General features: G+C 47.2%; 1 protein-coding gene across 2 annotated transcripts; it reads left to right on the top strand.

The window, feature by feature from the left end:
* Positions 1-4,024: 4,024 nt before the first annotated feature.
* Positions 4,025-6,188, top strand: LOC138802845 (uncharacterized). 2 transcript variants are annotated; one of them, XM_069986545.1, is made up of 2 exons: positions 4,025-4,683; positions 4,907-6,188. In XM_069986545.1, exon 2 carries the CDS (start codon positions 4,907-4,909, stop codon positions 6,161-6,163), a length of 1,257 nt encoding a protein of 418 aa, XP_069842646.1. In that variant the 5' UTR covers positions 4,025-4,683; the 3' UTR covers positions 6,164-6,188. The 2 variants fall into 2 exon arrangements, with proteins under 2 accessions (XP_069842646.1, XP_069842645.1); XM_069986544.1 differs by having other exon boundaries at positions 4,025-4,714.
* The last annotated feature ends 10,588 nt before the right edge of the window (positions 6,189-16,776 follow it).

Below are 16,776 nucleotides of genomic sequence, written 5' to 3'. Positions count from 1 at the left end.
TCCTAGCTACCAGGATTATTTTTGATGACAGGCGCCATCTTTAAATTCCCTTTAGAGCAGATGAGAGTATCAGGCTGCTGGGGTGAGTAGAGAACTGATGTGCTTCTCTTTTCTTCCAGCTGCCTTCCCTCCGCCATGCCGGCAGGAGATCTGTCTGACCGACTACAACAAGGATTATCATCGCTATAACATCCAATGCACAAACCTGTATGTGGACTTGGTGCAGGAGGGCAATGTCCTTGGCCGCAACGTTTCTCTGGATCGGGACACCGGCTGCATCAGCTGGAAGGCCAGGACTATGAGGGATTGTGCTGTGAAGGAAACGCTCCTCAGCTGGATAAAGACCACTGTCCGCTTCACTTATAACTGTACACGAGGTAAGGGACAACTTCTACAGAGTGACATTCCCATAATCCGGCAGAGTGTGTATAAGGTCCAGTGGCGGAGTATAATGTGGGCGGTTTGGGCGGCCGCCCGAGGCCCCGGGGGGCCCATGCCGCGCCGCCCACATTAGGATGTTACCTAGCAGCAGCACATCACTTTCGGGGCCCAGTGGGCCCTCTCTCTCCGTTTCCCTGCCTGGTGGCTGTGGGAACTCCCCGTCTGTCCCAAGCGGCACCTGTGCCGGTCCCGTGCTCTTCCTGACCCGGCGACTCCTTTCCCCTACCGTAGAGAAGAGGAGTCACTGGGCCAGGAGGAAGACGGGATCGGCCGGCCCACAACGCTCAAGTCACCCATCTGATGTGCGGCTGCCGGGGGTGTCGCATCCTATCCCCGGCAGCGCGCGCATCATAGAGCACCCTGTAGCAGAGACTTCCGGTACAGAGAGCGCACGTTAGCAACGCTCTCTGTGCCGGAAGTCCCAGCCCCAGCGTACAGGGATCTCTATGATGCGTGCGCTGCTGGGGATAGGACGGGACACCCCCGGCAGCCGCACATCAGACGGGGACAGACTGAGGCTAGAGAAGAGGAGGATCGGCGGGGGAGCGGGTTGTTGGGTGAGTTGTTTTTTTTTTTTATCTGCTTTGCATGGGGGGGGGGGGGGGGGAGAAGAGAGGGGGCCATCTATAAGGGAAGGGGGAGAAGAGAGAGGGGGCCATCTCTAAGGGAGGGGGGAGTAGAGAGAGGGGGCCATCTATAAGGGAAGGGGGAGTAGAGAGAGGGGGCCATCTATAAGGGAGGGGGGAGTAGAGAGAGGGGGCCATCTATAAGGGAGGGGGGAGTAGAGAGAGGGGGCCATCTATAAGGGAGGGGGGAGTAGAGAGAGGGGGCCATCTATAAGGGAGGGGGGAGTAGAGAGAGGGGGCCATCTATAAGGGAAGGGGGAGTAGAGAGAGGGGGCCATCTATAAGGGAAGGGGGAGTAGAGAGAGGGGGCCATCTATAAGGGAGGGGGGAGTAGAGAGAGGGGGCCATCTATAAGGGAGGGGGGAGTAGAGAGAGGGGGCCATCTATAAGGGATGGGGGAGTAGAGAGAGGGGGCCATCTATAAGGGAGGGGGGAGTAGAGAGAGGGGGCCATCTATAAGGGAAGGGGGAGAAGAGAGAGGGGGCCATATCTATAAGGGAGGGGGGAGAAGAACCCAAGTTGGGTGGACACCCCGGGGCCCAGAGTACATTTGATCCGCCACTGATAAGGTCTCATGCACTCAGATGTGTAATATGGTGCATATAGAAATCCAGTGTTCTTCCCTGTAGCTGCACAGCTGTGGAATGATCAGTGTCATCTACATTGTGGATGTTCAGTACAGATTCTGCACCAAAAACTTACAATAACTGCACAGTTCAGCACTAATGGATCACATTCACATATGCTATATAAGCTGCAGATCTTCCTATAATCTGCTATATCCCTAGTACACCGTCCTCAGGAAATATCTGCGGCTCATCTAGTATATCACTAGTACACCGTCCTCAGGAAATATCTGCGGCTCATCTAGTATATCACTAGTACACCGTCCTCAGGAAATATCTGCGGCTCATCTAGTATATCACTAGTACACCGTCCTCAGGAAATATCTGCTCCTCATCTAGTATATCACTAGTGCACCGTCCTCAGGAAATATCTGCGGCTCATCTAGTATATACCTAGTACACCGTCCTCAGGAAATATCTGCGGCTCATCTAGTATATACCTAGTGCACCGTCCTCAGGAAATATCTGCTCCTCATCTAGTATATCCCTAGTACACCGTCCTCAGGAAATATCTGCTCCTCATCTAGTATATCCCTAGTACACCGTCCTCAGGAAATATCTGCGGCTCATCTAGTATATACCTAGTACACCGTCCTCAGGAAATATCTGCTCCTCATCTAGTATATCCCTAGTGCACCGTCCTCAGGAAATATCTGCGGCTCAGCTAGTATATACCTAGTACACCGTCCTCAGGAAATATCTGCGGCTCATCTAGTATATCACTAGTACACCGTCCTCAGGAAATATCTGCGGCTCATCTAGTATATCACTAGTACACCGTCCTCAGGAAATATCTGCTCCTCATCTAGTATATCACTAGTGCACCGTCCTCAGGAAATATCTGCTCCTCATCTAGTATATCCCTAGTACACCGTCCTCAGGAAATATCTGCGGCTCATCTAGTATATACCTAGTGCACCGTCCTCAGGAAATATCTGCTCCTCATCTAGTATATCACTAGTGCACCGTCCTCAGGAAATATCTGCGGCTCATCTAGTATATCCCTAGTACACCGTCCTCAGGAAATATCTGCTCCTCATCTAGTATATACCTAGTACACCGTCCTCAGGAAATATCTGCGGCTCATCTAGTATATCCCTAGTACACCGTCCTCAGGAAATATCTGCTCCTCATCTAGTATATCCCTAGTACACCGTCCTCAGGAAATATCTGCGGCTCATCTAGTATATACCTAGTACACCGTCCTCAGGAAATATCTGCTCCTCATCTAGTATATCACTAGTGCACCGTCCTCAGGAAATATCTGCGGCTCATCTAGTATATCCCTAGTACACCGTCCTCAGGAAATATCTGCGGCTCATCTAGTATATACCTAGTACACCGTCCTCAGGAAATATCTGCGGCTCAGCTAGTATATACCTAGTACACCGTCCTCAGGAAACATTTGCTCTTCATCTAGTATATCCCTAGTACACCGTCCTCAGGAAATATCTGCTCCTCATCTAGTATATACCTAGTACACCGTCCTCAGGAAACATTTGCTCTTCATCTAGTATATCACTAGTACACCGTCCTCAGGAAATATCTGCGGCTCATCTAGTATATCCCTAGTGCACCGTCCTCAGGAAATATCTGCGGCTCATCTAGTATATCCCTAGTGCACCGTCCTCAGGAAATATCTGCTCCTCATCTAGTATATACCTAGTGCACCGTCCTCAGGAAATATCTGCGGCTCATCTAGTATATCCCTAGTGCACCGTCCTCAGGAAATATCTGCTCCTCATCTAGTATATCCCTAGTGCACCGTCCTCAGGAAATATCTGCGGCTCATCTAGTATATCCCTAGTGCACCGTCCTCAGGAAATATCTGCTCCTCATCTAGTATATCACTAGTACACCGTCCTCAGGAAATATCTGCGGCTCAGCTAGTATATACCTAGTACACCGTCCTCAGGAAATATCTGTGGCTCATCTAGTATATACCTAGTGCACCGTCCTCAGGAAATATCTGCGGCTCATCTAGTATATACCTAGTACACCGTCCTCAGGAAATATCTGCTCCTCATCTAGTATATACCTAGTACACCGTCCTCAGGAAATATCTGCGGCTCATCTAGTATATACCTAGTACACCGTCCTCAGGAAATATGTGCTCCTCATCTAGTATATCCCTAGTGCACCGTCCTCAGGAAATATCTGCTCCTCATCTAGTATATCACTAGTACACCGTCCTCAGGAAATATCTGCTCCTCATCTAGTATATACCTAGTACACCGTCCTCAGGAAATATCTGCGGCTCATCTAGTATATCCCTAGTACACCGTCCTCAGGAAATATCTGCTCCTCATCTAGTATTTCCTGGACGTCCTCAGGCAGCACACGATGGGTTAAATGACTCCGTCTACCCTGGACAGAAGAGGTTAAGAATGAACCCCCTAGCAATAAACATAATGAGATAATTAGTCATCCAATGAACAGCATGCATGATCTATAAGGCATTGGATGAAACCACACCACTCTGTAATTTTTTCTCTTCTCTATGGACAGAAGGGGGGTGGCTTCTGCTGTGTCAGGAAGCCACCTGGTTTATGTATATTACTATCACTTCCATGTATATAGGTATATAGTGTTACTAACTTTTCTCTCTCTTTCTCTTAGATTCTCCCCCACCTCCATGTGTAGGTGCCCGGGTCATGCTTAGGTGTTTACCAAGCCGTACCCAGTCACAGTCCCACATGCCTGGCATCGTCCGGGTGTTTATCAGGGTAGATGCTGGGCAGGACTGCTGATAGATGGGACAGAAGGGACGCCTCTGGGTTTCCTAGGTCGCCTTCTGTCTGCCCCCTACTCCTCCTCCCTTCCTGGTGGCTCTGCTGATACAGGCCGTTTGGCTGTGGGCAGTATGGAGGAGGAGAACTTCCTGTATCCCTGGCTACAGTGACATCACAGGAAGTGACGAAACCGGAAGTGATGTCACCGGGATGCGGCGGTCATTTTAAAAGCTGGCATTTGCAGCTGAGGATTGCTATGTGAGTACAGCAGACTCCTCAGCTGATGAAGGTATGTGTCAGGGGGCACTGTGTTTGGGCACATGTCTGGGAGCCTTACTGCCTGCTAGCTACAGGGGGTATCCTTAGTCACAGTACATGGTGTGGGGTACCTCAGAGCTGAGGGTTTGGTGCTGTGTGTCACCATTATAGATGTATTACATACACTATGAGCAGATGCTTAGCCTCTCCCATTCTGTTGCAGATGGCGAGTCCTGAACCTAAGCGCAGGAGAAAGTCTAAACATGCTGTTTGTTCCTCTTGTCAGCAACCATTGCCTGATGCCTGGGAGCAAAGCACCTGCTCATTATGTCTGCCACCTGCTCAGCCCCCACAGACTGATTCAGGGGAATTTCTGTCCTGGTTTAAGGAGCAGCTAATGGACACATTCAGAGAAGTGCGGTCTGCTGTATCCCAGCCTGCCCACCATAGAGCCCCTGCTGCTGCAGAACATCGCAGACACTCAGGACAGGAGGGCGGCTCAGATTCTGATGATGTATCCTCCCAGTCAGATACAGATGAGGAGGAAGTATACCTCTTACATAAGGACAGAATCCCCAGACTTATACACTCAGTTAAGGAGGTGCTTGAGTCTGACAAGGACATTTCCCACAAACCAAAGAAACAGCAATTGTTCTATTTCCCAGTCTGCAAAAATAAGTTCCTGCCTGTGCACCCGATAATGAAAGACTGGATGCAGAAGGACTGGTCCAAACCAGAGAAAAGGTTTGACCCAGGGGCAAAGTTTAAGTCCATATACAAGCTTAACCCTGAGTTCATGGCAGACTGGGATTTGCCGCCTAAAGTGGACTTGCCAGTCGCAAAGTTGTCCAAAAAGTCAGTGTACCCCTCTGAGGAATCCACCCTCTTGCCTGACGCCATGGATCGTAAGGCGGACTTTATGTTAAAGCGATCCTTCAGTGCAGCCTCCTGCTCAGCTAAAGTGGCGTCTGCTTCCATCCCAGCGGCCAGAGCACTGCGGGTAATGCTGAGCCAGTTATCTAGTGACCTAGAGAACAACGTCAGCAGAGAGGAAATGTTTGAGAGCGTCTCATCTATGAAAACAGTGGCAGACTTTCTATGTGACGCCTCCATGGATTCATTAAAATTTGCATCCAAAAACATGGCTGTGTCTAATGTGGCCAGAAGAGCCCTCTGGCTGAAGCAGTGGGATGGGGATTTACCATCCAAAAATAACTTTTGTTCCCTGCCTTTTCACCCCTCATCCCTGTTTGGTCCACAGCTGAAGGACATTCTGAAGTCCCTTAATGAAGACAAAGGGGTAGCGTTTCCTCGGGCCGCTAAACCTAAACCAACCAGAAAGTTCCAAGGTCGGTATAAAAGGTCCCCAAAAAGGCAGAGGTTTTTTCGTCAGCCAGCCAGACTGGACAGATTCAAAAACAAGCAGCAGACAAACTCTGGGAAGAAAAAGCCTTATAACTCCAAAGGCTCTGATTTATGACGCCAGCAGTCCCCCTGTGCCAGTAGGAGCAAGACTTCAGATGTTTTCCACACAATGGTCCCAGACATCCTCCGACTCCTGGGTATCCACAACAGTCAAAAGAGGCTACTCTTTAGAATTCCGGCAGATACCACCAAGAAGATATATGGTCAACAGAAATGTAAAACCTGTCATCATATCTCTTCTACACCAGTTCATGTTAAAAAACGCACTGGAAGAAGTTCCGCTAGATCAACAAGGTCAAGGGGTCTACTCACCTGTGTTTGCAGTCCCAAAGCAAGGAGGGGACTGGCGTCTGGTGATAAATCTTACATATCTCAACACCTTCTTCCTAAAAAAACACTTCAAAATGGAGTCCATCCAGGCTGCTGTAATGAACATCCAACAAGGGGATTACATGGCAAAGATCGATCTTCAAGATGCTTACCTCCATGTGCCAATACTGCAGGCACACAGGAAATATCTCAGAGTGGCGGTACAGTACCAACATCAGACCAAGCATCTCCAATTTACATGTCTCCCCTTCGGGATTACATCCGCACCACGGGTGTTTACGAAAATATCCGTAGTTCTAGCAGCAGCCCTGAGACTGAAAGGAATATCAGTGACGCCGTATTTAGACGACTGGCTCCTCAGAGCCCCCTCCAAAGAGATGCTGCTCAACAATATTCAGACAACCCTGCACACCCTCACCAGCCATGGGTTTCTAGTGAATCAAAAGAAATCACATCTAGTGCCCACAACAAAGATACAGTATCTGGGATTTGTGATAGACACTCAGGAGATGAATCTTCGTCTGTCTCCAGAAAGAATCATGAAGATTCGTCAGGAAGTTCAATCTCTCTGTCTCAAGAGGGAAGCCAGTATCAGGACGGTCATGAGGGTGCTGGGCCATCTCACATCCTCTATAGAGGCAGTACCATGGGCGAAGGCTCACTTCAGAATGCTTCAGCGGGAGATGCTCAAAGCTGGGAGGAGTTCCCATCTCTGCTTATACAAGAAGATGCCGATTCTACCAGCTCTGAAGAAGAACCTGAAATGGTGGCTGATACCTTCACATTTACAAAGAGGCAGATCTCTCTCGCACCAGTTGCCTACCGTAGTCACTACGGATGCGTCCCACTTCGGTTGGGGTGCCCATGTCGGGAGAGAATGGGTACAGAGAAGATGGTCAGTTCAGGAGAGTTCTCTATCCTCGAATCACAAAGAACTCAAGGCAGTCAGGTTGGCTCTACAACACTTTCAACATCATCTCCAGCACCGTCCAGTCCAGGTCCAATCAGACAACCTAACAGCAGTCTATTACCTGAACAAGCAGGGTGGAACAAAGAGCCTAGTGTTGGAGAAGGAGTGTGCTCGTCTCATGGCCTGGGCGGAGGACAATGTAACATCGATCTCGGCCATCCACATAAAAGGCTCAATGAATCTCCAGGCAGACTGGCTCAGCAGGAACCTCATTATGCCATGGGAATGGGAGTTGAATCCCAGAGTATTCAAACAACTGGTGAGGAGATGGGGGCAGCCCTCCATGGATGTCATGGCCACAGTACAGAACACCAAATGCAAGAGATTCTGCAGCCTGTCAAAAACAGGGAACCCTGTAGCCCTGGACGGACTGGCGACCAGTTGGGAGAAGGAATTTGTTTATGTCTTTCCTCCGTTTCCACTCATTCCCCGAGTCCTGAGGAAGCTGCAGGAAGAGAGAGTGGAAGCGATCGCCATCTTGCCCCACTGGCCCCGGAGGGCTTGGTTCCCTGCCGCATTGAGACTCTCGGGAGGAGAGTTCTGGAGACTTCCTCTCCACAAAGACTTACTGCTACAGTCCGGGCTAACGCACCCACATCTGGAGAGGCTGCAGTTAACAGCATGGAGAGTGAAAGGGTCGCACTGAGGAACAGGGGTCTCTCTGATGAGGTAATAGACACCATCTTGGCATCCAGGAGACCGAGTACAAAGAGAACGTATTCCAGAGTCTGGAACTTGTATCAGGGCTGGTGTACAGCAAACTCTAAGCCTAAGGAAGAAGTCAGCACAGTTTTGCAATTTCTTCAAGAGGGCTTTAACAAAGGCCTTAGAAGGAACACCTTAAAGGTGCAACTGACAGCCATAAATGCACACATGGAAGGCCTGTTCTCCTCTGTACCCCTCATATCCAGATACTTCAGGGCAATCGACAAGCTGAGACCAGCCTATAGACTCCCTGTGCCATCATGGGACCTCTCGGTGGTCCTAAGTCAGCTCAGTAAGGAACCGTTTGAGCCGCTACAGTCTGTGGACATTAAGTGGTTGTCATTCAAAACATTGTTCCTCGTGGCGATAACATCTGCCCGCAGAATAAGTGAGATGCAAGCATTGTCCTGCAGGGATCCATACCTGAGGTTCCTCCCAGATGCAGTAGTCCTGCGGACCATGCCAGGGTTCCTCCCAAAGGTATCCTCAGCATCGAATATCAACCAAGAGATAATCCTGCCAAATTTGTCGGAAGAAGGACCTCTACATCTATTGGATGTCAAAAGAGCCCTCTCCATGTACCTAGAGCGGACAGCTGAATTCAGGGAGACGGAATCCCTCTTTATTCTTTTCACTGGCCCAAATAAAGGCCGTAAAGCAAGCAAATCGTCTTTGGCGAGGTGGATCAAGGACGTCATTATGATTTGTTATGAGGCCCAGGGACTTCAGTCACCAATCGGAGTGAAGGCTCACTCAACAAGGGCGACAGCTGCCTCCTGGGCAGAACGATGCCTGGTGCCGCTTGAGGAAATATGCAAGGCGGCAACTTGGTCCTCGTCATCCACTTTTATCAGACATTATAGACTTGATAGTCTGTCTGCAGAGGGGTCAGCCTTTGGAAGAAGCGTAATCCAAGGAGCTGTGTCTAATACTCCCTCCCTTTAATTGTTATTGCTTTGGATGTCCCATCGTGTGCTGCCTGAGGACGTCCAGGAAGTGGAAAATTGTACCTGAAATTTTCATTTCCTGTAGTCCGAAGGCAGCACAACAATTCCCCCCCTAATAAATCTTTATTGCTGCATACATTACAGAGTGGTGTGGTTTCATCCAATGCCTTATAGATCATGCATGCTGTTCATTGGATGACTAATTATCTCATTATGTTTATTGCTAGGGGGTTCATTCTTAACCTCTTCTGTCCAGGGTAGACGGAGTCATTTAACCCATCGTGTGCTGCCTTCGGACTACAGGAAATGAAAATTTCAGGTACAATTTTCCACATACCTAGTACACCGTCCTCAGGAAATATCTGCGGCTCATCTAGTATATACCTAGTGCACCGTCCTCAGGAAATATCTGCGGCTCATCTAGTATATCACTAGTACACCGTCCTCAGGAAATATCTGCGGCTCATCTAGTATATACCTAGTACACCGTCCTCAGGAAATATCTGCTCCTCATCTAGTATATCACTAGTGCACCGTCCTCAGGAAATATCTGCGGCTCATCTAGTATATACCTAGTACACCGTCCTCAGGAAATATCTGCGGCTCATCTAGTATATCCCTAGTACACCGTCCTCAGGAAATATCTGCGGCTCATCTAGTATATCCCTAGTATACCGTCCTCAGGAAATATCTGCGGCTCATCTAGTATATCCCTAGTACACCGTCCTCAGGAAATATCTGCGGCTCATCTAGTATATACCTAGTACACCGTCCTCAGGAAATATCTGCGGCTCAGCTAGTATATACCTAGTACACCGTCCTCAGGAAACATTTGCTCTTCATCTAGTATATCCCTAGTACACCGTCCTCAGGAAATATCTGCTCCTCATCTAGTATATACCTAGTACACCGTCCTCAGGAAACATTTGCTCTTCATCTAGTATATCACTAGTACACCGTCCTCAGGAAATATCTGCGGCTCATCTAGTATATCCCTAGTGCACCGTCCTCAGGAAATATCTGCGGCTCATCTAGTATATCCCTAGTGCACCGTCCTCAGGAAATATCTGCTCCTCATCTAGTATATCCCTAGTGCACCGTCCTCAGGAAATATCTGCGGCTCATCTAGTATATACCTAGTGCACCGTCCTCAGGAAATATCTGTGGCTCATCTAGTATATCACTAGTACACCGTCCTCAGGAAATATCTGCGGCTCAGCTAGTATATACCTAGTACACCGTCCTCAGGAAATATCTGCGGCTCAGCTAGTATATACCTAGTGCACCGTCCTCAGGAAATATCTGCGGCTCATCTAGTATATACCTAGTACACCGTCCTCAGGAAATATCTGCTCCTCATCTAGTATATACCTAGTACACCGTCCTCAGGAAATATCTGCGGCTCATCTAGTATATCCCTAGTGCACCGTCCTCAGGAAATATCTGCTCCTCATCTAGTATATCCCTAGTACACCGTCCTCAGGAAATATCTGCGGCTCAGCTAGTATATACCTAGTACACCGTCCTCAGGAAACATTTGCTCTTCATCTAGTATATCCCTAGTGCACCGTCCTCAGGAAATATCTGTGGCTCAGCTAGTATATACCTAGTACACCGTCCTCAGGAAATATCTGCGGCTCAGCTAGTATATACCTAGTACACCGTCCTCAGGAAACATTTGCTCTTCATCTAGTATATCCCTAGTACACCGTCCTCAGGAAATATCTGCTCCTCATCTAGTATATACCTAGTACACCGTCCTCAGGAAACATTTGCTCTTCATCTAGTATATCACTAGTACACCGTCCTCAGGAAATATCTGCGGCTCATCTAGTATATCCCTAGTGCACCGTCCTCAGGAAATATCTGCGGCTCATCTAGTATATACCTAGTACACCGTCCTCAGGAAATATCTGCGGCTCATCTAGTATATACCTAGTACACCGTCCTCAGGAAATATCTGTGGCTCATCTAGTATATCACTAGTACACCGTCCTCAGGAAATATCTGCGGCTCAGCTAGTATATACCTAGTACACCGTCCTCAGGAAACATTTGCTCTTCATCTAGTATATCACTAGTACACCGTCCTCAGGAAATATCTGCGGCTCATCTAGTATATACCTAGTACACCGTCCTCAGGAAATATCTGCTCCTCATCTAGTATATACCTAGTACACCGTCCTCAGGAAATATCTGCGGCTCATCTAGTATATCCCTAGTGCACCGTCCTCAGGAAATATCTGCTCCTCATCTAGTATATCCCTAGTACACCGTCCTCAGGAAATATCTGCGGCTCATCTAGTATATACCTAGTGCACCGTCCTCAGGAAATATCTGCTCCTCATCTAGTATATCCCTAGTGCACCGTCCTCAGGAAATATCTGCTCCTCATCTAGTATATCCCTAGTGCACCGTCCTCAGGAAATATCTGCTCCTCATCTAGTATATCCCTAGTGCACCGTCCTCAGGAAATATCTGTGGCTCAGCTAGTATATACCTAGTACACCGTCCTCAGGAAATATCTGCGGCTCAGCTAGTATATACCTAGTACACCGTCCTCAGGAAATATCTGTGGCTCAGCTAGTATATCCCTAGTACACCGTCCTCAGGAAATATCTGCGGCTCATCTAGTATATCCCTAGTGCACCGTCCTCAGGAAATATCTGCGGCTCATCTAGTATATCCCTAGTACACCGTCCTCAGGAAATATCTGCGGCTCATCTAGTATATCACTAGTACACCGTCCTCAGGAAATATCTGCTCCTCATCTAGTATATACCTAGTGCACCGTCCTCAGGAAATATCTGCTCCTCATCTAGTATATCCCTAGTGCACCGTCCTCAGGAAATATCTGCGGCTGATCCTGACTTGGCAATCCATTGCTGTAGGCTCCAGCAGCCCAGAGTGATTGACCTCACCTAATAAAAGTTTAAATCTCCCCTTTTCCCATTTTATAAACATATATATTTGGTATCGCCTCATACGTAATCACTAGAGATGAACGAACTGCTCGGACTTGTGGTCCGAAAGCAGTTCGCTCTCTCATCATGCCTTTGATCCCGGACGCATAGTTGCGCTCACGGGAATATGCGGCCAGGATATTCCAGGGAATGGCTGTTGAATTCCCTGGAATATCCTGGCCGCATATTCGCGGGATCGCAACTATGGGGCCGGGATCAAAGGCATGATGAGAGAGCGAACTGCTTTCGGACCAAAAGTCCTACGGCCCGCTCATCTCTAGTAATGACTCGAACTATTAAAGTATCACATTTCTGATCTCGCATGGTAAATGGTGTAAGTACAAAAAAATGCCGTAGTGCAGAAAGTACAGATCATGGCGTTTATGGTCCCATAAACCAAAGGATAAAAGCGTTATAAGGATGGGAATACAGCAATTTTAAGAACATTTAGTTTAAAAAAAAAAAAAGGTTTTAATTTGTTAAAAGCCATCAAATAAAATAAGTTCTACAAGTTGCCTATCATTGGGACATAGATAACATGTCCGTTTTACTATAGGGCGAACGGAGTAAACACAAAACCCCTTGAAATTAGAATTTTTTGTTTTTGTTAATTTCACCACATTTTTCCCCGGTTTTGCTGCATGTCTGTCTGTCATTGTAAAATATAATTGGTGTTGCAAAAAATAAGGGACCATGTGAGTCTGTAGGCGAAAAAATGCAAGCGCTATGGCCTAATAAACACGTGGAGGAAAAAACAAAAGTGCAAAAATCCAAATTGGCCCGGTCATCAAAGGGTTAATCCGTGCTGGTTGGCGACCATTACTGTTACAGATCATCTCTTGTACTCGCTGCCATATCTCAGGACACTTTATATGTTTCAGTTGTTTTTTTTGTTTTTTTTAAATTCTTTTTATTAATTTTCCAATAAAAATAATACAAAACATTCTGTAACTGCAGTTTGGACTTATTCACACCAATCGTCCAAAGAGCAAGGTGTATGGTACAAAGAAAACAGGACAGAAATTCAAATTAGCAAAAACGAAACATAACACCAAAATCCTCCCCCCCTCCGCAGGTGCAACGACATACCACCTTTATTTGCTAAAGGAGTCAGCTAGTAAGCGCAGTTCCATCTCTATATTTATCTCCCAAATTCCACTACTTTCAACCGGCCCAGGGACCCTGCCACCTCTGACGTCAGATACCACGTTGTGCCCACAAATGGCGCCATCAGCTCCCTTATCTCTGGGTCAGACAAGAAGTTTACTATAAAGTGTCTCCACTTTTTAAAGAATTTTGCGGTAGTCATTTCTTTCATTCTCATACATTCCACTCTGTCAAGGAATAAATAGTGTCTCATTCGTCCAAGCACGTCCGTCATGGTAGGTAGTACTGGTTGCAGCCACTTCTGCAAGAGACATCGTTTAGCTACCAGGAGGAGGGCATGTAGGGCCCTAGTCCCTAGATACCTTTAATGATTCCGGGGCAGAATGGAATAAAAGCAATTGTGGGGTTAAGGGCAGCTGAATCTTCCATTTATGCTGTATTAACGCTACGAGAAGATTCCAGAATTCTTGGGTGTACTTGCACGACCATATGCCGTGAGTCAGGTCAGTAGAGGCCTGTTGGCATTTCGGGTATGCCAGTAGTCTGTCGGGCGCTAGGGGGTGGGGAGGTATATTAAAGCCATAAATGGCTCTATGTATTAATTTATACTGGGTTTCTCGCCATCTTTCACTGGGGACCGCTTTTCGCACTGCCGCCCAGCCCTCTAAAATTTTTTCCGGCAGGTCATTGTCATTGAAAATGGTAGCCCACTTGTTAAACATGTTCATGCTAAGAGAGTCATTTGACCGGGTCCCCAATTTGTGATAAAGATAGGATAATGATGGGTTAGTTGGGGGATCGGTGACCATTGCGTCCATCTCAGTTGATTTGGTTAGGGAGGATATATCCCGTAGCCGTGACTTCAGGAACCCCACGACCTGGGAATAGGCCAAAAACTGAGATGGAGGCAGTGAGAATTTGGCACAGAATTCCGGGAAGGTGAGGAATCTGTGTTCATGGTGGTGGAACATCTGGTGCAGGGAAACGATTCCTGCTAATCTCCACTTCCTGAACATCGAGTTTTCCTCGCCTTGTCTGAATTCAGGGTGTCCCCATAGGGGAAGATATCTGGACAATAATTGTGGCAGACCATACATCTTTCTCGTGATTTTCCAGGTCGCTATAGTGTCTTTTAGGATAAGGTGTTGTTTAACAGCAGATGGTAGCGCCGAATATTTTGTGTGTAACAATGCCGTCAATGACCAGGGGGCGGCTAGCGCTGCTTCTAAAGGTACATTGGAGTAGAAATTAGATCCCTGTAACCAGTCAACACAATGTCGCAGTAAGCAGGCGACATTGTATCTCCTCAAATCGGGGAAATTTAGTCCCCCCCCTGGACCTGGGGAGCTGCAGTTTGGCCAGTGCTATCCGGGGTCTCTTACCTGACCAGATGTATCTCGAGAAGACAGACTGAATCCTTATAACATCCTGGTGTCGCAGCAGCAGTGGTATGGTTTGGAGGTGGTATAGTATTTTGGAGAAGCTTAGCATTCTGATCAAGTGACATTTACCCAAAAACGAAAGAGGAAGACCCTCCCATCTCCTGAGCTCGGTTATTATTTTCTGGAAGAGTGGAGGGTAGTTTAGGTGATACAGGGATTCTGGAGTGCGGCCAATAAATATGCCCAGGTATTTAATTGGCTTGGTGGTTACTTTAATCAGTGTATCTGCAGCCAACTGAGAGCGAAGAGACTGGGAGGTAGATAGGTCCAGTAATTCACTCTTTGTTAAGTTGATCTTAAAGCCTGAGAATTCATGTTTCAGTTGTTTTGTCGCCTTTTTGCTTGCCGTCTCCACTAGGGGGCGCTCCCTACATGTGTGACTGTCCCCTGTGCACTCAGCGCCCCCTATTGCCACCAGCAGGCAGAACTCTCGGCTTTTCATCACGTTATTCAGGACAGGATTTTGCCCACAGATGTAACTGCAGCTCATGTGTCTTTCTGTATATAATTTCTGTATGAAGTGAAGTCGTAGATTTGAAATAAAACTTTACTTTAAAACTTTTGCTCCTTGTGTGAAATAATTCTGCGCCTTTCATAGTGGTAACCCCTGGATTGCTGGAGCGCAGTGTGTTGGGACCTATTACCTGTATGGGATAGATGGAGGCAGCATGGATGGTGATTGGAGATAGATTAACCCCTTATGGCCACATGCTGGGAAGTGTGTATGTGTCAGTCCTTATATACCTGTTCTGTCTGCTGAGCACCAAGTATACAGAGATACATTACCATGTCAGACATAGGTCACTGCTTAGGCTAGGGCCACACTAAAAAAAAAAAGACTGCAAAAACGTAGTGTGAACCAAACCTAACCTGCAATCCATTTGCAAATAGTGTGAGCCATCCCACCATGGTACATTATACGCTGACCTCTCCTTGGCTCATAGGCCTATACTCTGGGCATGCAGGATCCATCTAATACCATCAGCAATAACCCCCAGCAAGGGATGGGTACAGGCCGCCACTCCCCACATCAGACACCGGGGACTTTGCTGGAGTTCCCTTCAGTACATTGTCTCTATGGAACATCACACAGGGCAGAGGTCACCAAAACATCTCCAGACACGGACAGGAGGGGGCGCTGCACTCATACCTAAGGGTCCTATTACACGGACGATAGCTGCCCGATCAATACTGTATACAAGTGTCGATCTGCAGAGCGATTATTGATTTATGCAGATTTATTTCTAGGTTCTATGTAGTTAAATAAAAATTTTATTAGAAATTTAACAAAAAAATTTTTTTACAGCAAATCTCTAACCTGCTCAAATGCCACCGATATGAGGTGCAGGGAGAGATCACAGATGAGCGAACTGTTCGGATTTTTGGTCCCAAACCAGTTCGCTCTCTCATCAGGCCTTCGATCCCGGACGCGTAGTTGCGTTCCCGGGAATATGCGGCCAGGATATTCCAGGGAATCGATGTTGAATTCCCTGGAATATCCTGGCCGCATATCAAAGGCATACCGAGAGAGTGCCGATGCCGTCGGACCAAAAGTCCTACGGTCCACTCATCTCTAATCGCCACCAGTAGGAGGCAGCATCTTCATACAAGATGTAGTAATACAAATCAATGCCAAAGCAGCTGTATAAGGAGGAGAGATCCTACGTGTAGCTTTCTTCATAAACTAATACAACAAGCTCCAGAGATTCCATGTGATGCCTCACCCGGTCAGCGCTGGACTATATACACCAAAGTGATGATGAGGAGGAAGCACAAAGCCGTCCGGACTGAGAAGATAACGGTCTGCTGCGTGGTCACCTGACCTGTAATACACAACAAGGACAGCAAGAATAACGGGTGACATCATCATCATCCTCAGTATAGAAAAAATCTCACTAAGTATTACAACACGGAATAGATTGCTGTCCTGATGACTCTAACCATATTAATGTCCTTATTGGGGAAAAATTGTATATAGGAGCAGTATTATAGTAGTTATATTCCTGTATATAGGAGCAGTATTATAGTAGTTATATTCCTGTATATAGGAGCAGTATTATAGTAGTTATATTCCTGTATATAGGAGCAGTATTATAGTAGTTATGCGGTTCAGGGAAGAAACAGAGTGCTGCACCTCACACCTATGGCTGATACTAGTGCCCCTAGGCTAAATAAAAAACACATCAGAATTTTGTGTATGAATTG

Source organism: Dendropsophus ebraccatus, chromosome 10 (assembly GCF_027789765.1).
Source record: "Dendropsophus ebraccatus isolate aDenEbr1 chromosome 10, aDenEbr1.pat, whole genome shotgun sequence".
Classification (NCBI taxonomy): Eukaryota; Metazoa; Chordata; class Amphibia; order Anura; family Hylidae; genus Dendropsophus; species Dendropsophus ebraccatus.
This window is presented reverse-complemented; position numbering and strand designations above follow the sequence as displayed.